Source organism: Osmia bicornis, chromosome 12 (assembly GCF_907164935.1).
Source record: "Osmia bicornis bicornis chromosome 12, iOsmBic2.1, whole genome shotgun sequence".
NCBI lineage: Eukaryota > Metazoa > Arthropoda > Insecta > Hymenoptera > Megachilidae > Osmia > Osmia bicornis.
Window position 1 is genome coordinate 4,822,429 of NC_060227.1, and position 22,906 is coordinate 4,845,334.

At 40.3% G+C, this 22,906-nt stretch overlaps 2 protein-coding genes across 13 annotated transcripts in view; both read right to left on the bottom strand.

Annotated features, from left to right (window-relative positions):
* LOC114873977 (phosphatase and actin regulator 1) overlaps window positions 1-22,906 on the bottom strand; it is a 172,620-nt gene that overhangs the window by 35,176 nt on the left and 114,538 nt on the right. The gene's annotated exons all lie outside the window — the stretch shown is intronic.
* Window positions 543-3,230, bottom strand: LOC123988384. 3 transcript variants are annotated; one of them, XM_046288268.1, is made up of 2 exons: window positions 2,930-3,230; window positions 543-791 (listed from the first exon to the last, which is right to left on the bottom strand). In XM_046288268.1, exons 1-2 carry the CDS (start codon window positions 3,221-3,223, stop codon window positions 774-776), a joined length of 312 nt encoding a protein of 103 aa, XP_046144224.1. In that variant the 5' UTR covers window positions 3,224-3,230; the 3' UTR covers window positions 543-773. The 3 variants fall into 3 exon arrangements, with proteins under 3 accessions (XP_046144224.1, XP_046144223.1, XP_046144222.1); XM_046288267.1 differs by having other exon boundaries at window positions 2,800-3,230; XM_046288266.1 differs by having other exon boundaries at window positions 543-676; window positions 2,746-3,230.

Here is a 22,906-nt window from a genome sequence, read left to right on the forward strand (position 1 = left end):
TGGCACGCGCAACGAAAGCACAGTTGTGTTTTAATGGAGATAAACGATCAGGGTATTGTTGAAGAAAATTGAAAGGCGTCCCGACTGCACGAGAGTTGGCGAAACGAATCAAAGGAAACCAGCGGGGAGGACGTAGAAATTAAACATTTCTAGAGCGACGGTGCTTGAATGTTAATGTTCGTTTGTCGTTGTAAATCCTTTGGAAAGATTTATTTTATTTCAACGCGACAACGCTAATTCGAGAATCGCTTTAAGAAACAGGGCAATTTTACAAGTTTGCGTTAAAAATAATTTTCGATCAATTTTTGGAAAACAAGTGTTGGCTCACCTGGAAAGCCTTTCTTATATCCAGGCGGAAGAAACGCGGCAGGCGGCGTGATTGGCGGTGCCGAATCCCAGCAGGGTACGACATCCGGTTGCATGGCGTATCCTGGAGGAAGCTCCAGGATTTTCTGTTGTTTTTCGCATCGTCTACGTCGACGGCCACCCGGCGCGAATGTTTTCACGGCCGCCAGAAAACCGACGCCACTCATCTCTTCCTTTTGCGATTTCGTGTTTGCCTGATCGAATATTGCTTCTCCGATCGCCGAGAAAATCGCTCGCGAACCACCGGAATATACTTCGTGAAAAGTTTTCCCTCGATCAGGATTGGTTTTTGTTTTGGTGCAGAATCAATCTGTCGACTCGATGAATTTAAAATTGAACGATATCGTTGAAGATGCTCGTGTTGTTGATTCGACGCCGGATGAGTTCGATCATGTCTCATATGTGGTTCATGGTGAATGACACGACTGTTGGGAACGATCACGAACAGTGTTATGATACGTATACATCAAGACGATACTTGTGCTTGATGATAAATAGATGACGAATTCGACGATTTATTAACAGGTTAAATGCCTTAGGGGAAACGAACGTATGTAACGGAACATAATAAAACAGTAATTATTCAAGATTGGAACAATTAATTCTGAAATTAAAAATTCTGAGCTTTCGATTTTCAACCTCCTATTGCAGTTTTTCATTTAACCTCCATGGCATTCAACATGTTAAGTACAGGACTAGTTAACTTTTCCATTTAATTTAAAATAACATCAAAAATATTGTTTGAAAATGTAAATGTTGAAAGTGATGAATCGCATTATGCAAATGTATCGAAGGTAAAAGCGAACAGATTTCGCGACGATTACCAGTCACCATGTATACCCGATTTTTAATTAAAATTATAATGATAAGTAAACATAAAATCTCATTTAAATCTCGGAATAATTTAACTCGTTTCATAACGGTAAAAGCAATTATAGGTTAATTAATGAAACGTCAAAGTCTAGCTTATGAAACGTTCGCTTCAAGATTCATTCAATTATTTGATTTTCACGGAACTTTAATATACAATCCCTCGTCATCGACTGTTTATTAGATTGAACTGGAAAAGCACAGAAATCACGTACAGCTTGATATATACCGAGCACAACATATTATTTAAAATCGAACACACTAAAGAACTGAATTTCAATCGTCGAACACAGTATTCACAGAAACTACGTTTCAAAGACAGTCTGTGATATTCAATAAATAAAGAAACAGTTCACTTTTACCTTCTTCAAGTTTCTTTAATACACCAAACGATTTGCGAACAGACTAATGATCGACAGTCAAGATTAAATGAAATTTTTAATGAAAATTATGAGACTTTTTGATGATTACATTGTACACAACGATTGGGTGTCTTTCGTGTTAACATTTTCCTTTCTCAGATTCTTTCCTTTGACCCGATATTTGAAGCTTATAATCTCAAACACCAGTTGCGTTTCATTGAACGGCAACGACAACTTTTAATTAGCACTGGCTGTTGCTAATCCGTCGCCTCGACATTCTCCAGGGATCGTTTTCATCTGATAAAAGCATTCTCGATAACTGTTTCAATTCGTCGATCGAGATCAAATAAAATTGACAATTCCCCAGCGAACGATATTTTATCATCCTTTTTCACTCTTTTGAGAAAGTGCTTGTTCAATGATCGCATGTCCGTGAATTTATTTAAACTGCATAGTTTATAGTTACGAAGTCATTTTCCTTGAACCTTGATCGAGAATGAACGTAGAGTTTGCGACGGGTTCGATGAAATTTGTTTGGATAAGAAATGAAAATTCTTTCCCGTGCTTGAAATTTTTAATATTGTATTCCGAAATTTTGAAAAATGCAAAATTTTTATCAATTTAACAACTAATGCTTCTTGTACTATTTTTTTCACATGAGCGAACTGCGTTGCAAATTAAATTCGGATTCCTTTTAAGGATGCGTCACTGTACGTGTTCGCGGAAAAATGTACTGTAGACAAAGCAAACAAAGGATGTCAATATTTTTCCACTCAACGAATCGACTTCGCTGTGACGTTTATACAAAACAGATATTTCCGAGGAAAAACGGATTAACAACAATTTTGATGCAAACCTTCGAATAAAATCGATGTTAAATTCAAACTATGTACAGAAAATATAATAACAGCTCATGACTAAAAATATAATCTAGAACACGATTAAAAAAATTAGACGTCATAATCACTAATAATTAGATTCTGAATTTGTCTTATAAATAAATCTCAGAACAATAAAAAGAAACAAAATCTAACAATCTCTTCACTCTATTCCTTGTCCATAAATTTCATTCGTTCATCTACGAAAATTCTTAAATGTCCACCCTAAAAACACGATAAAATAAAGAATTATCAATAATAAAGGAAACCTCTTTCCTGCAAAAGGAACACGCGGACACCCAATCGCTGCTGGTACCATGCACCTGTGCGATGTTTCGCTGTCACCGAGTGACCTTGACAGATGCCGTAGAGTTCGAAGAGAAGGCCGACCGGTGGCGGAAGTACGAATCGATCACCAGTTGCGCGCGTGTACGACGGAAGTGATACACTTACACACGACTCGTGGTGCGCTCCGCAGAAGAGCGTCTGCCGTACTGAGCGGCCGGCGGTTCTCCGTCTTCCTTTGTCGCGGGCCGGTCGAGCGCGGCCGAAGACTGCCGAACGTTCACCGAAGGGTGACGGAACCGACCGATTGTCCCCGTGGGGTTGCGCGCGCAATACGATGGGTTGTAGCGGATACGATCGTACCTCGAAGACGCGTGGGCGTCCGGTTTGCTGCCTGTGGAGGCTGCAAAGAGGACCCGGCGGTTTTGTTGGGGGCTGAAGCAGGGGCGGATCTTTCGTCATACTATCAAGGGCACTTCAACGACCGTGTATTGAAATTCGAACAACTTGAAACATTCATGAAAAGCACTGCAAACGATCGACGAATGGAGAAATGTATACGTTTCGAAGTGACTTTATTGCTTTTCTAGAAGAGCAACACAATAAATTTTTCGCAATAAATATAAATCGTTTTTAGAAATTCACGTGTATTTTTACTTCAATTATCCTTGCATGAAAATCGATATTCTTTAGATTTCTAAAGTTGGTTGGTAGTACAAGATCAGGGACATAATTTCATGGTTCGAAACGCGCCAAGAAATCGGAATTTTCCGGTGTTAAAAGCAGGCACACCCCGAGGACTGTTTAATGTAGAGAAATGAAATTCCGTGCAGTATCTTAAATTTAGATTTGAACGGAAACGGAGTACCGGTGTGGCTTCCAGTTTGAAATTTAAACGTATCTACATAAGTTTTGATATGAAGTAAGTTGTGTTTCTTGTTTCGCGTACTTTGAAACCTATTTGTATGGAAAACAGTAGCACGGCCTGAACAAAACAGTAGCTCAATTTCGGCATACATATACCATGAGGGTCTAATAAAAATTCCAAACAACCTTCGGTTCGAGAAATATGCAGGTAAAAGAAATAGCCATAAAAGAAATCTTGTTAAAATGAAGAATCAGCCTACCAATTCCCACAATAAATAAAGAAACAAATATTTTCACTATTATTCGTATACATATACCAAATCAACTTCCCTCGACTATCAGATTCAAAATTGCCGCCTTTATAAACCACCCCGTTCCTGAAGCGCCATGCATTTCACCGTGCGTTCGAGGCAGCGCGGGAAAGATTTGGCGCGTGGCGAAGCGCAAGGGCGCCGCGCGGCGCCGTTCCGAGCCTGAGGACGAAAAGGGAGGGCGGTAAGGGTGGCTAGGAGGGACAGAGGGGTGACGCGTTATCCGCTCTACTCGTACCCCGGGCAAGGGAACCGATCGTTACTGGAAAACTCGAGCGTGGTGGAGGGGCCTTTTCATTTTCCAAGGGGGCGCAGTTGGTTGCTCGACGCCGAGGGGTGGAGGCTGGCTGTGACCGCTGATGGAACGAGGAACAGGAGACACGAAATTCGCCCTTCTGCGTGTCGAGACACGCGCTGCTACCAGAGAGGAGAAGGGGTCTTTGCCAGCTCTGATCAGGATCCGGTGTATCAGCAGTATCGATCATTACTCTCGGCCTCCTCTCCGCCTTCGTCGACACGTTGCCTGCCTGTATCGGCGCGTGGGTACACCCTCCGGTCGCACCTCGACTTCGACCAGGGGACCTGCCGCTCGACCTTGAGATATTCCACGGAAAAAGGAAGGCGAGACGGTGACGAGACGTGCTCTTCCTCGTGCCGCGAGGAAGGGGTGACGATGCGCGAAACGAACCGAGAGGATTTCAGATTATGATCAGGGTCGCCGGATGAATTCGATTTAGCTTCGTCGAGGGTAACGCGTTTTGCTCGTTGATCGACTTTTGCACCCGGGGGACGACACCGTGGAAAAGTTTCAAATTATTAGAGGGAAAGAAGCTCTTACTTTTGGCGAGGAGTGAGATTGGCTCCCTTTCTGATTATTTTCTGGGAAACTTTAGATATTACGTAGTTTAATTATGGTGCTAGAATTGTTCTAGGATTTTGGAAATTAGAGAAATCATTTTCTCATTATTTTTTGAAATACTGTTAGCTATAATGTGCTAAATCATTACAAATAAATCTGGTATAAATATTGTGGCTATTGAGACAGATGGACATCGAGCGAGGATTTTTCTATATTTATCGCGTCATGTAAGAATGATACGTTGAAAAATAACAATTTCGCGATGAATAAAGAAAATAATGGAAATGGAAATGCAATGCAAACGATGCAGACGTAGATGCAGTTCAAAGATTGAGAGTTTCATTTGCTACGTTACGCTTTACGATCAAAATAAACTGGGCTTCTTTATGACGCGTCTATTTTCCCAGGGAAATTGGTTATGCAACAAAGTGTATCCCACGTGTCACCATTCGCTACAATTAATAGAGATCGTTCGTTTTAATTGACCCTGGAAATTGAAACTTTCCGCGCGTGTATATGGAAATTTTTTTATTTTTGACAAAACAGAAAAACAAGCAAATGAATTTTTCTACAAAAAAATTGAAAAGAGTTTTGAACAAATATAATGCCATTACTTTTTTGTATATCTTCATTCCACAGAATTCTGGAAATTCAACTTATAAAACGAAGAATTTCGTCGAGTATATCTATAGATTTTTTTCTTGGGGCGAGAAGCTTTTATGTCTCTGACCTATTGCTGAAACCTTGAAGAATTGATAAACCATTGTTAAAATATCAATAATGTTATCGTAATCGAAATAAACGTAGAATATTATTCAATACGATACTTTCTTTATCGATTGCTTGAATACATTGAAGGTAATCCTATTTTTAACTAAAATTTTGCTAAAGGAAAGGTTGACAATTTATTAAATGAGAATGGCAATGAATAAAATTAAATTTATAACGAAATTTATCCATATTTAATATCCCTTGAACATTCCATTATTTTCCACTCCGTCTACCACAAATTCTATACATTATGTATCCCTTTTAAAATGACATAAACGCATAAAAACCGCAGTGTTCAGAATTCCACGTCCAATAAATTTTCTATAAATTATTTTTGCAAGCTCTCAACCCACGACACGGATTTATAAACATCAGAAGAATCAATCAATATGAACATGACAAACGACGATGCTACGACACGATTCATCAGAATCGGATAAAACTCACCGAGGCAAACGAAAGTTGATTTTATCAATGTCTCTACTTTTTATTTTTTAGAGTTAACCAATTTAGCAAATAAGTGGCTTATGTATCAATAAGAAGATTGAAAATGTATTTGACATCGAAGAGGTCCGCAAGAAAGTTCGATTAACTCGATGAGAAACAGTGACCCGCGAAAGCTGTTTCTCGTGCGAGGAAGAAAAGGAAGAGGTGACAGATAGTTGTTAAAGTTTTAAAGAAGTCGATACCGGCTTTCAACGGCGAAATCAGGAAGCAACCCTGACCGAGTTTCGGTGAGAGGGTTGAGGAAGGAACGTTAGAAGACAGCCGGTGGTGCAAATATCCAACGTGGCTAGGCATCAAAGCTTATAAATGCGGTGTATCAAAGAAACACCACCCGCTAAACTATTGGCCCTGACCAAATTTCCCTTTCTTTAGGGGAAAGAGAAGTGACACCTTTTAAGTGGCAGACGTACCTCTGAATAGAAAGTAAAAATATCTCAAGAATGAATATGTACGATGTTTATTAACGGAAGGGTTAAACGGAGCCAAATTCAACCGGACGTTTTTGTCAGCTTTCCAGGCTGGTGGATAGTTTTATTTAAACGAGAATCATTTCGCCTTTCTAGCCCTTTCGTCAGCCGTCAGGCTGAAATTCGTTTGAAAAAGTTCCCAGACTAGCCTCGCATTGTCGCCGATGACACCGGGAACGTGAGTGACGTTTATGAATGTCGACGACGAGGCGTCGTTGTTCGCTTGACACGCGTATCCACGTCGGCGGCGGTAATTTACATGATTGAAAAATTACAGACAGCAGGGTGCGGTCCGCGCTCCCGTCTCTAAAAGCCCCGAAAATATCGCGAAAGCTCAACGACGAATATCGCACCACGTCGAACCTTCGATTTTATAGAATATGCTTTCAGAAATTCCAGATCAATATTAAAAAGAATTTTCTACTGTGTCATTGTCATAAAGAGTTGAATAAATAAATATCTTCTTAGAATTATAAAAGAATAATTTACTCTCTTTTCGTTCCACAAAAAAAAAAGAAACCAATCAACTGCATTGTTCCTCGAAAGCATCAATTTCCTGAATCAGAGGTGAATAAAAGAGTTTTATCTCTCGTTTCCTAAACCTTGACTGAACGCAAGATATCTTTCTGCGATTCGAACGTCGACACCGATACAAAAGTTTTCGAAACAGAAGCTGAACGAACACGCCCAGAATTTCAACAGCTTTCCGAGGACGGACGTGAGTTATCGCGGTGGAAAGAACGTTCTTACTAAACTCATCGTTGAATAAGAACGAAACAGGAAGCGTCAAAGCTTCCGTAAACTTCTGACCTCGGGTTCCACGCGCGAACTTGGGGTTCGTTCGGTACGTTTGTCCTTGACATCGAGAATCCTGGGTGGAAAAAGGAAATCGGTTTAGAAAAACGTGGCGGAGACTGAAAAAGCACCGTTCGCTTGGTGAAAGAGGAAAAACGAGTAGTAGGAAATGAAACTCGTTAAAGAACATCTGCTCGTGAATTGTTTATGGATTTTTCAGTTGAACGAGAATCCTGCGGGAAATATATTGCGTTTGCTAATTGTTCTTTAATTGTCGACAGAATTTCTCTAAAAATTCAAATTCCTCGACACCGATGGTTAAGCATCTTTATTTAGAACACGAACAACCCGAAGAGGGCTGCTTCCTCGTTGAATTCATTTCTATTCTCGCCGCGTTTGCAGACAAAATAGAATTTCTTGGAAGGCGGCGAAGAAATGAGCTACGACGAGGGTGCCGCGAAGGGGTGTATGAGGATGAAAAGATAAAATGAAGGGAGGAAGGATAGTAACGTTCTCGAACGGTGCTGGCAAGCTAAACGCGGATGTAAACATTTCTCGAGGGACCGAGTTCCTGGGTCCTGGAGGGTTTCTACCAAAGCCTTGACCCTGTTTTCGAATCCACGTTGCTTTAGGGGAGTTTCGCGATAGTCCTTGCATCGATTTCGTCGAATTAAACCCCACCCTTACTTGTCTGTCTTTCGGAGACTAACTGACGAGAGGAGGCTGAAACGCCACTCCATCAGCGAACTTTTTTTCTGCGAACAACGCGTACCCTACATCCTTGATATTATTTTTTTTTAACAGCTTCTCAAAATTTATAGAAAGCTAGAAACGCAGCAGTTATAAAATATTTCTGGTGTTTCGAGAACACCCGGTGTACAACAACACGCGATACACCTAGCAAAGCATCGATACTGACATCAGGACTCGGTTCACTTAGGATTCATGCTCCAATTCATGGTTTCTATTCTCGTTAAGACGAGACGGTAGTTAAGGGAACTCCAATAGTGAATTCACGAAGAAATCCGATGAGAGTTTGCTCGGAGGATCGCGACAGAAACGTCCAATCAATAGTAACACTCCTCTCAACGATAAAATATAACGAATAAGCAATTGGCTAAATTATACTACGATTCTTAAAGCAAACGATAAGTTCAGAAACTGGGACGAGCATATATTTTGTTAGCGATTTTGAAGTCTCGTTTTCGGTGTTGCAGAAAAATTCGTTTCAATTTTCTTACCTTCTTTGGAAAAATTGCACGCGCTTATTGTGCAGAAACATATTTCATTGTCATTCCGTCGGGAATAAGGACTACCAAGTATAACGTCACACGGTTACTATTAATATTGTACGAAAAGATTCATCTGAGGCACAAGTGGTTGCGTGGGCGAGTCGGTTTCCGGTTTACAGCTTATTAAAGCTGGAACCCCGTGTTACTCGGCCGGTATGAGGGGTGGGATGTTTATTCAGAGGCAGATTAATCCATTATTCTTCGAATCTACTTGTGAATATTTTTACTGGATCGTAAATTTGAATGAAGCACGAAGGAAACTGTTTCAAATGTTCCAAATTAACGAAACTTCAAAATACATCCGCCAATAAAAGCCAATGTTCTACAATTATAATTAAACGTCGCTATTCAAAAGCTTTGGGAATAATTCCGGTTAAATTCAAAGATCTCAAGTAGCGGTAATCTTCCGGAAGTAACCGAGCAGAGATTCCTTCGGATTTTCACGTATTTTCAACAGCTCTCTTTAGCCGGAGTTTTCAAACGAGATTTCAAAAGTAGTCTGAAACCATACACCATCAAAAGCAGGAATTCAGTTGGAGAACGAGCGAGATAATGGTAGCCGAGGAAAACGTGTCCACCCCTTTTATTCCGAATCGCTTCTTTCACGTCCTTCAACAGCTTTACCCGACCGCTATTTCCGAAAATTATTCATATTTATGACCGCGACATCTACGAAAGCTCCCCGTTGAAAGCGGTTCGCGTTCTCTTTTGCATACCGAAGAAGCTTTTGGACACGATATTTGCATCCGGCCATCGATTTATTCGAATGACCCCTTCCGTATGGCTTTGCTTCTACGCTTGCCCATAGGTAAAGCAAACATTTCAGTTAGTGGAATAATTGCCAAGATCCTGCTAGAATGTCGACGCGACCATTGAAGTGACGAACTTCGAGCAAATGAATTGAGACTCTCACCATGGTCCGCTGTACGAGAGTTAAATAGTTAATACAACACTATCAAGCTTCTCCACTCTCCCCAATATTAGTTTTTATTAGCGAAGAATTATTATTTAACTAGGTAAACAGTATCAGACCAATACGTGGCCACAGAAGTAGCATAACACCCGAATTTGGCCAGCCAAGTAATACACGCCCAGCGTGCAGCCGTATAAGTAGTACAACTCAACGTATGATACGCACAGGTAACCCAGGCTGATATACGATCCGACCAGCGATATGGACCGGTATGTGGTTAAACAAGTAGTATAGGCACGTGTTCATAACCATGCTATAGTCTCATAGAAGACCAAATGAGTGGCGTACAATATAGCCTGAACTAGTAGTACAGCCGCGTATATAGTCGGACAAGGATCGCAGATACAAGTAGTACGATCATTACCGTCGAAACGAGGATCGCGGACATTCACTAACACCTGTCCGCCAAGGGAGCAACTTTAGAAGAACGGAGAATCGGAATTACAGGGGCAGCAAAAACATTCTCGAGGGTTAGGGGATGATGGCCAAGAGAGGTTCAAGGTACTCGTAACCGCGTATCTATGGCAACCACTTTTATGGGTCTACTACGAGTCCCAGGAGCGGCCGACGAATCAATAAATAAATTTAAGTTACCCGCGGTTTGATGCAGGTTTACAAACGGACATTTACGACCGCCCAGACGGATATTCTCCTGCGTGGACTGATTCATGAGTATATTTTTTTCCAGTTAAACAGTATCTACTTCGAAAGCTGTATTATCGATCTAAAACCAAGGACACTCAGAATTTTTATAGAGCATTGCAAACAAACACCTCTATGGTTTTCAAAGTACTAAAACATCGTCGATAAAATATTTTAGAGCTAAAAAATAAACAGCACGTCTAAATTGTAGATAGATAAACATTTTTTCTTTCTCTTTTTTATGTTATTTCTTTAGTGGGGTTTATCAAAGAGCAAAAAGTGTTTTGGAAAAAGAAGCTCTATCTTAGTTTCAGGAACCCTTTGGGGGTGGTTGCCAAGGACCTTATAGAGACCTTCCTGCGAACGTGTTAAGGGTTGAAGTTCTCGAACCTCAAGGGGATTTACCTTCCCGACCGTTCCTATGGACACAGCATTAAATCCTCTTCTTTTTTGAACGATATATGGCGAATATAAAAATAAGAAACGATGCGGGGGGTGAGTGGAAAAAGTTGTTGGTTACCTCGGAATAAGGAATATAAAAATATGAAAATAAGTATTTCCTACCCGGGTCTTCCGTGATCATAAATAAGAGAAGGGTTCTCAAATCTTGGGAGACCACTTTATAAGATAAATTTATCTCAGGTATTATAAAATAAATAAATAAACTTACAGAATTGGGAAGACAATTTGAAGAAGTCGTTGAACAAGAGTCTCTTACCTGAAACATAAAAATACAGGAAACGTTAGAAAATGTTGCAATTTTCATATCCGAAAATAAAATAATAAAATCTATCTTTAATGAAAGATCGATTATGTTTTCGGTAACACCATCGAGGTTCTGGTTTCGAAGGGAACGAAAACGACAAGGCACGTCGTGTCTGTATCAAATTAACCCGACAAGAGAACACGGCACGTCGGGCAACGGCATTCGACTTTCGGAAACGTGATCTGACACGCCGCACTCACCATGAGGAAGCGTGTTCTTAGCTGCCAAGAGGAAACCCGCTTCTACCCGCATCGTCCCCGCTCGTTTCGGAAATAGCATCCTTCAGTAGGACTCTTACGAGCGAATGCTTTCAGAGAACTGTACGTGATCACCGCCAGGACAATGTTTTCTTTCCACGAAGATCATTCAACAACGAGTTACCCCTTCCCCATGACTATTGTTCAAAGATCACGCGAGTCAGGGGTTGAAAAATGTATAAAAGATAGGAAAAGGAAATCTCAAGTATACAATGTTTGGAAATAATCGTCTGATGTGTATTCAATTCGAAGAATCCTTCAATTTTGCACTTGCTTCACCAAACATTGATCTATACTACTTGTTTGCCTAGAAGCCCACGGCTGTCTGACCATACACGCCGCTTATTCTACTTCAGCTTACAGTACATACTATAAGTTAACAGAGAACGATTTTTCCAATTATGCGCGACAAATATTGACGCAATCCTTTCAATTTTTTTACACTTTCCCTCTATACCCTTACCTAACACTCGTTTTGATAAAAAATTTTTATCGTAATTGAAACTTCGAAAAACCTCGTCACTGAAACTTTTTAATCAAAAAGATTTAACAAACATCATTTTGAACTTTCGTATTCATTAATTAATTAGAAAATAAGTAGAGTTGAAAACAGGAATTAGCTTATCACTGAGCAACGAAGCTCCAAATAGTTGCTATTTTCTGAATTCGAAAATGTTGCCCGACTATTTGGGCACACGATGAAGGTATACAGGATTGTGGGATGCGGGTGCGTTTCGATTTACTGATCGGTTCGAATGTAAAAGACTGGACAAATTAGACGATATGCGGGCGATTTCCACAACGAATGGGGACAACGATTTTCCCAGTTTTCCGGGTGATTTGAGAAACTTTGAAAATTTCCAATTTCCTCTCATCAGAATTTGTAGTAATAAATTTCTCGTTTTTATTTCATTATTCAATCACTGTAATTTAAGTAGGATTCCTTAATTAATCGTCAAACGAAATTTCCAGTCACCGGTCAACGACGACCCCCCGTAACAAATAACGTGTTAAACGCATCCAGCTGCGGAGGCGAAACAATTTCGCCGGAGTTTAAGGGCGACGAATGCAAATGTTTCGCGCGAGAAGTCGGCGAACAACGATCGTTACGTAAATCACCGCTCTCGACCGCAGGATTCCAGCAATTAATTGGCACCCGTTGGCGCAACGCAATCACGTTTGCGCCAAACAATCACGAAAACGATTTCGCTCGTTCCTCGTTCCCCGGCTACGATGAACTCGGGCAGATTTTCATCGCGTGGGAGTCCATCGCAAAGTTCTTTTGGAAAATGGCTCTGGCAACGCTTCCGGCGAGCTGATTAACCATCCAGCAAGTTTGTGGAATGCCCGAGCGCTTCAAATCCTCCCGGGAAATTTATTTAACGTTCCTGGCTATCGATTATGAGTTAATCACGGTTTAATTCGTTCCACAGGTCCCTCCTTTCGTCTTTGTTAAAGACAGAATGAAATACGATAGATCGATTGGCAGTATTAATAAGAAAAATTAATTTCCGAGAAATTGCAGAAAATGAGAGAGAAAATTGTGAAAAGCGTGGATGTTAACGTTGTGTGATGTTGCGGTACGCATAAACGTCAGCAAATGGACGCGGGAATGGTACAAATGGAGGAATTTTTGGGGCGAATGGCGCCGCAAACGACCCACAAACGCCGTTTCGGCGTTAAAATAATCGTTTGAAATAAATCAGAGCTGACTACCAGCGCTATAATATTTTCTAACCTTCCTATCTTGAAAATAAACTATACCTACCCTTCATCAATTTATAATAAAAAATATATTTCATAAGGAATCGTTACAAAAAATTGAAGAGAATTTTTTTCAGGATCTCCCGAAACGATTTGAGGTAAAGAAAATGTAAACTCATCCAGACGTCGCGTTAAAAGTGTTATCCGGGGAGTTGGATGGCACAGCTAAACTACTTAGGTCTATTATAACTTAGCCAAAGTTAGATGGGACACCGTGAGAAACACCGCCCAAGAACACGTTTCATCCGGTTGCAATCAGTTTCCTGTTTCCAGACGAGGAATCCCTGCGAATTCGGAATTGCCAGACTCGAGCCAGAAACTCGGGAAGCCCTCTGGCCAAATTCAATAAAGATCATTGATAAGAATACTGATAATAAAGTAAATTGTATAATATGTCAAAGATAAATTGGATCAGTTGATTGTAATATTACTGTTGTAATAAAAGATCGAAAGATATTTTCATATTTACACTCAATTATATCTTGTGTAATTTTACTTGAACCCGAAACCGAAGTCTCCCTTCGATTCTTCCCGATTAAAACATCCCCAAGGAACAAATTCATCATGATGAAACAGCAAAAGAGGGGTGGTCGGTTCGATAAAACGATAGTGCGTGCTCTCCCGGCCATTTCTGACCAGGAATCGTAAGATCGCCCAGGAGAAATATAAAAAGGATTCTTCCACCCTCGTCGAGCTAATATTTATTCCAAGGAATTCGAGGTTGCGGCGGTGGGTGTCTCGGGAGAGTAAAAAAGCGGGACGGCTATTTGGGGCTGCGTAACATCTTTTGGAAGGAAAAAGGCCGACATGCGTTGGAATAGCTGCCAGTGATGGCAGAAGAGAATCTCCCTTTACCATCCTCCTCGGCAACCCCTTCGTACAACCATCCTTTGCAGTGCACGTTCCGTGAAATCGCGTCGGTAGACTTCTCGTCGAGATAAAATAATCCTTTGCTGGCTGCCTAGGTTGTTCGACTTCTTACCACCCTTGTTCCTCGACGAAAATGTGTTTGACCTTTGGAGTAGGCTCTGCTACCCTTTCAATTCGACCAAGCCGCGTATTTAAGGAGAAGAGAGCTTGAAGAGCGTTGCGGTGAAAGTTTTGAGTGTCCTTTACTCGAATGCTTCTGTCGTTTCGCTGGATATCGTGCGTGTACACGATGCTTTGTATTTAAACGAAGCGAATCTGATGAAAGCTTGTTTGCTCGAATATTTTGAGATTTAAAGGAAACCGACGAGGGGTGGAAGTTGAGGGTGCTTTTAAGATCCATTATCGATCACAAAAATTACATGAAATACAAAATTAAATTAAAATTGGGGCTCTCCTTATGGTCTTCCATCCGAGGGTTAACCGTTTCAAATGACCAACTAATTGCTTCGACGATGCAGACAGATATCCATTTTGTAATCAAAGGTTCAAAGCGACCAATCTCCTCTGGCTCTTCAGTTCATCAAGAAGTGTCTTATGCAATCGGCACTCGGTAACCTTGACCCGAGGTGTTCCTCTCTCAGCTAAATTTATTTCTCGTCTAAAATTACCGGAACGTTGATATTCTCTTCTATTCCACTCGGGGCTCGTTTTCACCAAGGAGCCGAGTCTTTAATCAAAAATACAACCCTTGAAACGTTTTACGTAACGTAGTAGCGTTGTTCATCAGTGTAAAAAATTCATTCCACGAATCGAGACGCGTTTAACACCTCAACTCTCTTCACGCTTTTCAATAGAAGGAAATAAATTAAAGGGTGTCGCGAAGGGTGCTCTCGTTCGCGTAATAAACGAGCCACCTTTAAGTTTCAAAGCACGACAGCCTTTTTCCTTCGAGTGCATGAATTTTTTCCAACTTTCTGGACACCTTCTCATTCCATGGTCAGCGTATTTGAAATTTCGAATAGAAAAGCAACGAGCCGAGGCCGCGTGCATTTTAATTGTTTCTTTTCAGATTATTTCACTGGCGAGCATTGAAACGTTTTAACGAGCGGCTGGCAAATGCATACCTGGTTTATCACATTTTTCTCTTTTTTTTTTCTTAAATTATATTTGCGTACGATCGTTAAACGCATTCATTTAGCTAGCCACGACCTCGATCGCGAACCTTTACGAATAAATGCAGGCGACCCTGACACTGCAGGCGCCACAGCGAACCAGCATGCACCGGAAACCGAGGAATTAACTTTCTTCCATGACAGAAACTCCGCGATGTCGTGTTTACACTGCGATGGGAAACGAGACGAATCGTTTTCCCGTTTTCAAAACGTTCGCCAATCGCTCACGCTGTTTGCGATCATTAAGGAACGAGAGAAACTTTGATATTTGTTCCGAAGGAAGTCATGTTTAACTGTCACTGCTATAAAAGTTACTAAGAAGTTCAAGGAAAATGAATATTTTGTATACTGTTAATTTGTGAGAAATATCCTTTGACTATAAAATCTTTTATATCCGATTAATAAAAGATTTCCTTGATCAATTAGAGTATCGTCTCGAGCTTCGGTTAATTGAATTTCCATTGCATTCAATTCGCGTCGATGGATCTTCACATTTCCCTCAATTCGTCTCAGATTTACATTCAATCCTTTCAAGCAGTCAGTTTCTTCCTCGTTGAAGCGGAAAGGAAGATTTTTAGTCGGTCAGGAAATTAAACATCCGGCTTCGACATCCTGCTTCCTTCAATCATCTTTCTGCACGAAAGAATGTTGCTATGTAAAACCAGTATTCAACCCTGCTCTTTCGTTGCATCTCAATGCTTTGCGCTTCTTCTTTGAGATCAGTATACTTGGACTATACTATATATCAATGGAACTTTTCAAATAATGTTTAACAATGGATGTAAAAATTAAACCACGAAGAATTATAATCGAGATTTAAACGAAGTATATATTATTTTTAAAATTCTACTCGAAAGAGATCGCCTTTGACAGACGATGTTTCATCGACAAACCCTGACGAGGGTAACAGTAGAGGAAGAACCAAAATGCGAATAAGCCCGGCAAAAGTCAATTTTCTCTCGTTGACGACCAAAAAAGAATAAAAAAACGTCTCCTCGTTCTCCTAAATGAGAAATTCCTAAGTGTTCGAGCGCGTTTTCCTTCAACTTTCAAAAAACCCTCGTCTCCCTCGAACTTCCCTCGACCTTCGTCCCCTTTTCCAACAGAACTCACACCGCGAAATTAAAATCGAGCTCGACGACTATAGAACTCGGCCAGAGAGGAGCCTTTTGACCCTGCAATAATGAAAAGTTTCTCGAGAAAAAAAATCTCCTTTTTATTCCATGATTCGCAGACCGAACAGGCATCGTTCTCGCTGAACAATCTCAGACGTGTAATGCGAACTACTCTAGAGTATATTGAGTTAGTATAATATATACTAGAAGTAGATGGTACTTGGCTCTGGACGTTAATACATAAAACTCCCGACTCTAAAATGTTGGTCTTTTGCAATTAAAAATTGAATATTTCTTTCGAGGAAACATTTGTTCGAGCTTGTATAACTAGCATCATGCTGTTTAGCAGACGAGAGCATTGCAAAATTACACTATCGTGCTCAATTTCGTTATCTCCTCGCTCCTAAGCGAAAATATGCGATTCCTTTCACGCGTTCCCACAGGAACCAGGTCGTCGACGTGTTCCGTTAAACATTATCTATTTCAGAGGCGTGCACACGGCAAGTGTGAAGCTTCTGCATGCACAGGGTGGTTCGAGGAAAATTATTATTCTTTGCCAGGGAACACCGCGAACCTTTAATCATTGATCCGAAGAAAACTTGACGAATTTATACAGTAATCAATTTTATAATTACAAAATGCCACGTTTTGCAAACTGCTCCTTTAAATTAATACATGGATTAATGCAGAATGGAAATGTATAATGTCATAATGCGGTTAGAGATGTTGCACCGAAGGAATAATATTTGTCTGTGTTTAGTGGGTCACCCGGTATAACAAGGTTCTCCCTGGTGACAAAGTGGCTTCGATTAACACGCCTCTGCAGAGCGTGCTGGGATGCAGTATCTGCGACTCTACAATGGAATCTCGTCGCCCCGATGTATTTCATTTACTATATTTGTTCGCAGCAGCCTTCGGTAGGAGGGAGAAATTTAAAAGTATCATGAAACCCTTTGGAAAAAGAATCCATTTATCATTATAAACGGAATGTTACTATGTATACTATGAAATTATAAATTCTGTGAAAGTATTCTGGTTATAAAAGGATCAAAGGATATAAAAGCAAACGAAAAGATCGAGACGTGGTGAAACACCCTCGAGGAGGCTTGTGTCAAAAGGTGGTGTGAGTGCAACCGCATTCTGCAGAGCCACTATGATCGAAGGCATTTCGGCATCCGATGGACAGTATGCCGAAAGTTGGCCGGAAGTGTACATTATACGAGCCTATAGAAGTAACCTGGAATCCATGTGAGCACGTATCCTTGCTGTACACCCCTTTGCCCCTATGAACCATGCTTCTCTAAGGGGTGGATAATGAAAGGCACGCCGAAAGCGTTTGAAATTCGGGCCAACGATTTCTTTCAACGGTTTTAATGGACGGTCGTGGGAGAAACAAGCGCGGGACAAAGGGAACGTTTCCTTCCGGATGTGCTTCTAAATTGTCTGATTGAAAGAGAGAGAAAAGGGAAAAGGCTCGTGCTTCTTTTTTCTATTTGTTTTTCATTTAAGTGGCAGTACTTCTACTTTTCTGTGGATAGATCGAGGGGAAGGTTGTAGAATTGTGAAGCTTTTTTGAGGATCTTTTTACCTTTTATATGACGACGAAAAGGAATTGTTAGAATACGAGAACTTTAAAACCTTTCATCTTTTAAAGAGTTTTAGAAACCTGTTCATTCAAGTGTGTGTAATTAATTAATTCGTTTCTCTTTTTCAATCTTCTTGCTTTCCTTTGAAACTTTCCTCGTGTATTTTAAATCTAACGATTTTCAGGATTTCCAATCCTATCTGCATTTTCTTACATCTCATTTCACTTTGTTTTTTTGACTTTCAATTTCCCTTTACTTATCTTTCACGTTTGTCCTAATTTAACAACTCAGCTTCGTACTTGCTTCTGGGAGGTATGTTCTTTTCTTTTTTCAACTTCGCATTTTCCCTTTGCAGATACACTTTACCTTCCTGCACCCCTTTTTACCTCTCTTCACCGTTTAATTCTTTATTTCTGCGCCATTCTTTCACCGTCTGAGTTTTACCTTTAATCATTTTTCATTTCCACTCTACACCATAGTTCTACTTCACTCCATACAAAGTCTCTCTCTCTCTTTTTTACTATTTTTCCTTCATTAATCTCTCTCCTTCTGTATCCTACCCGGTTTTCTTACATTTCTTTATTTTTCATATTTCTTATCGTCTATTTTTTCCCTTCGATAACTTCTTCGTCTGCTGCTCAAGGGACGTGACTTAATTTATCACTCGAACAAAGGGAAGATGTACTGTATTTAATATAAGACACCTTATCGGCGTGAAACAAAGTGTTAGGAAAATTTGGTATGTTAGAAAATAATATCTAAAATGATATTCTCAAAATGTTCTTAAAAAATCGATTAAGTTATTAAAGCAATATTCCACGTTTAGCAATAATCTCGAGGGCAAATGAATTTATGGCATCGTTTCGAGGGTTCGAGGATAACTAGCGATACGTGTCCCAAAGGAAAATACTAAATAGCTAGTTAAGACTCGCAACCGTTCACGATGGCCAACGTGTTCTCTCGAATGAACGTTCAGGGCATGTTGCCCGTATTTTGGTCGGTGGGAACGGAACAACGAGCACGTCGTTAGGCCTGACTGAATTACGACGCTGCGGAACTGTGCAGCTTGTTTGACTACCGCTCGATGATGCGGTATGCAGATGCGGGGAAAATTCACCGGATGAAAAGACACACCGCTAAAAGATAGGTAGAAAATTGAACCGGGACAGAGAGAGCCGGAGAAACGATGTTAAATGGAATTACGTATGGACACTGCAGGGAATATGAAAATGAGGAGAATTGTGAGAAGGATGAAAGTCCATGAATTTCATTTCACTAACTTCTTGTCTTATAATACCGAGTTAGACTACTGACACAATTTGTAACCGAAAGTTTGAAATCTTCTACACCGAACTGAGATATGTTAACACCTCCTAAATCCTTCTTATCAGCATACAGAAGCCACGTGTAATCAGATTTTTAAACGGCGTACGCGGGGAGCGGTGGAACGAGATTAAAGGGGCGAATTTCCATACATTAAAATACGCCAAGTGGGTTAATCATTGTTCCCGCGGCTGAACATAAATTGAACTGGGTTACAAGCGGAAGTTGAGGGAATTCTCTGGCGCATCGTGAACACCACGCAGCCCCAACCGATCCTAAATACCCGACCCAAATGGAATTCAAACCGATCAACGATTAACAATTAACCTTGACATCAATCCTTTCACCGATACACGTCGGTCTACCGCTGCAATCGACACGCGTACCTTCTAGTTCAGCCGTGATCAACGGGCCGGCTACGCTATTTAACTAAATCTCTGTGAATCTCCGACGCGAAGTTCGTGCGAAATCGACGGACAACTGCATTTTGAGGGATTAAACGCGATTGCACGATACAGCCGGGGAATATCGGGGCTTGATTAACGAGGAACGTGATCAACGATTTATATGAATTGGGCAGGGATGGATGGTAGATCTTTTTGAAGACCCAGCAAGAATCTAGATTTTGAAGCGTAGGAATTTTAACAAGATTCGATGGCATCAAATTGTATGAATTTGAAGCTTAGAGTTTAGAGAAATAAAAGAACGAAGTATGGGTTGTTAAGCAGAAAATCAGGAAAATATAGAAGAATAAGATCAAAGCAATGTTATAAAATAAAGGGAGAGAAGACGAGGTAGAATAACGATGACACGTGAGGTAAGAAAGAAGATATCGAAATAACGTGTCTCCAGGAACACTACCCGTGTTACAAGGACGACTAACATTCCGAGTCACGGTCCGGGTTACAATTTTCGTTGATTGCATGGATCCTGGGGGATTGTTAAACTTCTCGCCTCGAAATGAACAGCGGAAGGAGAAGAACGAGCAAGAAGAAACAATGGCAAGGACGTGGTGGACGTAGAAAGATTGTATAGGGTCAGGCCAACAGAGAAAAGAAGAGGAAACGACAATGGGAAATCTTCGAGCCTCGACGCTGATCTTCGTTTCGTCGCTGAAAAAGAGCCACGACACGGGATGATGTTTGAATTCCTCCAAGGATATCCCTGGGATTTTAACGCGAGAATGTCTTCGTTAGGAATAATGGAAACGAATGAACACCTTAACCCTTGAACAGCGGAGTCTGGGTCAATAGAGATCCAGAAAGGTAGAAAAATTTGTAAGATAAGATATTGAGAAGATCCTATAAATATTCCATTGTGCCTTCGGGAATTTCTCTCACCCATCGGCCACGGAATTTCAAAATTTTTCATTCTCACGAGCAAAGAAAATCATGCTGTAAGCCTACGATGGAAAATCGTAAGGTCAGGGACGCATCAGATGGAAGAAAAGAATACGAAAAATTTTTTTATAAATCGATTTTTGTTTCACTTCCATCTTCACACGTTCTTCTCGCTGTTCACTTTCCCTTTGTCCCCTTTATTCCGTTCGAATAGAAGCACGTAGTAGTGTATTCTTCAAACGACATTTCCCTTATGGACGAAATTCAATTTGCCTTTCGCCTTTTCAGTCGATGTAGCAACCAGCAACGGAGAATCGGCTTGCTGAAGTACGTGATTTTCAGGAACAATACGAGCAAGACGTTCGTGTTTCGTGCGAATCATTCTCTCATTTTCGCGAATTAGAAATGGACTGGTCTTTTGTTCAGAATGGCTATTTTCGGCAAATAACAACACGAACGAGAGCTGATAAATTATTCGAAAAAGAGATTAACATTTTTTACTGCAGGCAACAGAGAAATTAATTTTTTCTTTCATTTCTGTCATGTAAAATTAATTAATATTTTAATTAGAATATTAATCTTCTGACTTCCTTCGTCGCTGATATTTTTTTAATTATGGAAGGATTATCATCTTCCGCTTCCCTCTTTAATCAACGTTATTTACTGTACCCTTCGTAATGTTTAAACAGCAATTCAGTCAAATGTTGTCTAATGGTACATACGTTCTCTAAACTGCTACGAGTTTCACACGGCGCGGGCGAACGTTTAAATTATTCCGAAGTCGAGGGTGACGCGTAAAGGCGTTGTTTCTCTGGAAAATCGTCAGAATATTTTATGGCTTAGGTCGACAAGTTCTCATCTGGTCGATTCTATGGGAATAATCCGCTGAACAGTTGGCGACGAGGAAACTTTCTCAGTCAACTACCGTTCCAGTTTCCCTTTAAACGCACCTTTTAATCTTATTAAACATTCACGGTCAAATGAAATTCACGACAAAATATCGAACAATTTCGAAATATTAGAACTACAGAATACCCCGAGGAGACCAAAGTTTATATTTAATATCACATTCAAAAATGAAGTGGTGCTTGAATACGATTCATTAGAAACACCTGTTCAATTTACATTAAAAGGGGGAATAAAGTTCTGAATATCACTTTTGCCTAGGTTGCAAAATTTTCAGCTTTTCAGCGAGAATCGTAGCAATGTTTTTTACACGTTCTTTCCCGACCATGCGGTAATTAAAAATGTGCTATCAACCGTGTTCGTTAAGGGGTAGTTTTGCATTCACCCTCCATAACTTGTCGAATAATTTGAACAATACGCGAGTCGTATTAAAAGCAAACCACGGAGATCGTTCCGCGGTTCCGTTCACTTTTCTATACGACTTTTCTCTGTTACGCGAGCTCCATTGTTTGAGAAAACCACTTCACGATAAACATTTTCCATCGCGTGCACACACAATGGAGAAACGATACGTACGTCGTCTAAACCTTTCGACAAGTTTAACAAGAAATAAAGATAACAATACAGATCGTATCTGTTTGACGTTTCACCGTTTCTTCGTCATTTTTCTTGCCCTACTAACAATCAGTGGTATTAAGAATAGTGTTTGGTATTGTTTCCCATCTCTTGATCATTAATTATAATTTAATCAATTGTACATCGAAGTAAATAGAAGGAAATAAATTCCAGCTGCATTAATTAAATTGATTGAAAAATAAAAAAAGAAACAATAGATGTATGGCTATCTTTAAAAAGTATAAACGACAAGCGTCACGTGAAGCAAGGATAAAACACGGATTATTGATAGTTCGGATTATTAGGGCGTGAACTGATAAATCCAACAGCTTTCAATTTTTCTGGTAAAATGTCAGATACACGGGATCGTTTCCATGAACAATCTCGACCAATGGACACTTCTCATTCTACACTCGAAAGGGTTATCGATATTCTCTACTCTCGTTGCTGCCAGAAGAGTAAACTTGCAAAAATTATGCTAATATTTTGATAGAAAAATTTGAATATCTGAATACCGAAAATTTCCAACAATTCCAAGAATTCGTATTCTATTTAAAATGCATTCTTATGGAAACGTGAGAGATAGAGTGACAAGTTAATTGGCTGTTACGAAAGGAAATCATAACTTTGAGAAGATTGAGAAACACTGGCATAAACGAACCACTAAGATCATTGTTTCTCCAATGAAAACCACCGAACCGATGAAACAATCTGAAACAAGCTCTCAGACAATCAGTGAAAGCCACAAAACGGTATCCAAGTGTTTGAAACTCGACGACCGAGGATGGTGAGCTTGAACGCTTCGAGTAGGCGATACCGTTTCGATGGCAATCTTCGATCTCTGGTCGGTCGGCAAGCGGAAAACTGCGAGGAAACCACGTCAGAATCAGTCAGCTGAAACTCGGCCCGTGATAACGCAATTTCCCGTGCAATTTCAAACATTAATA

Bases quoted from the DNA above. Each gene is read 5' to 3' on its own strand.
- LOC123988384 (XM_046288266.1), bottom strand. From the start codon at position 3,223: ATGACGAAAGATCCGCCCCTGCTTCAGCCCCCAACAAAACCGCCGGGT.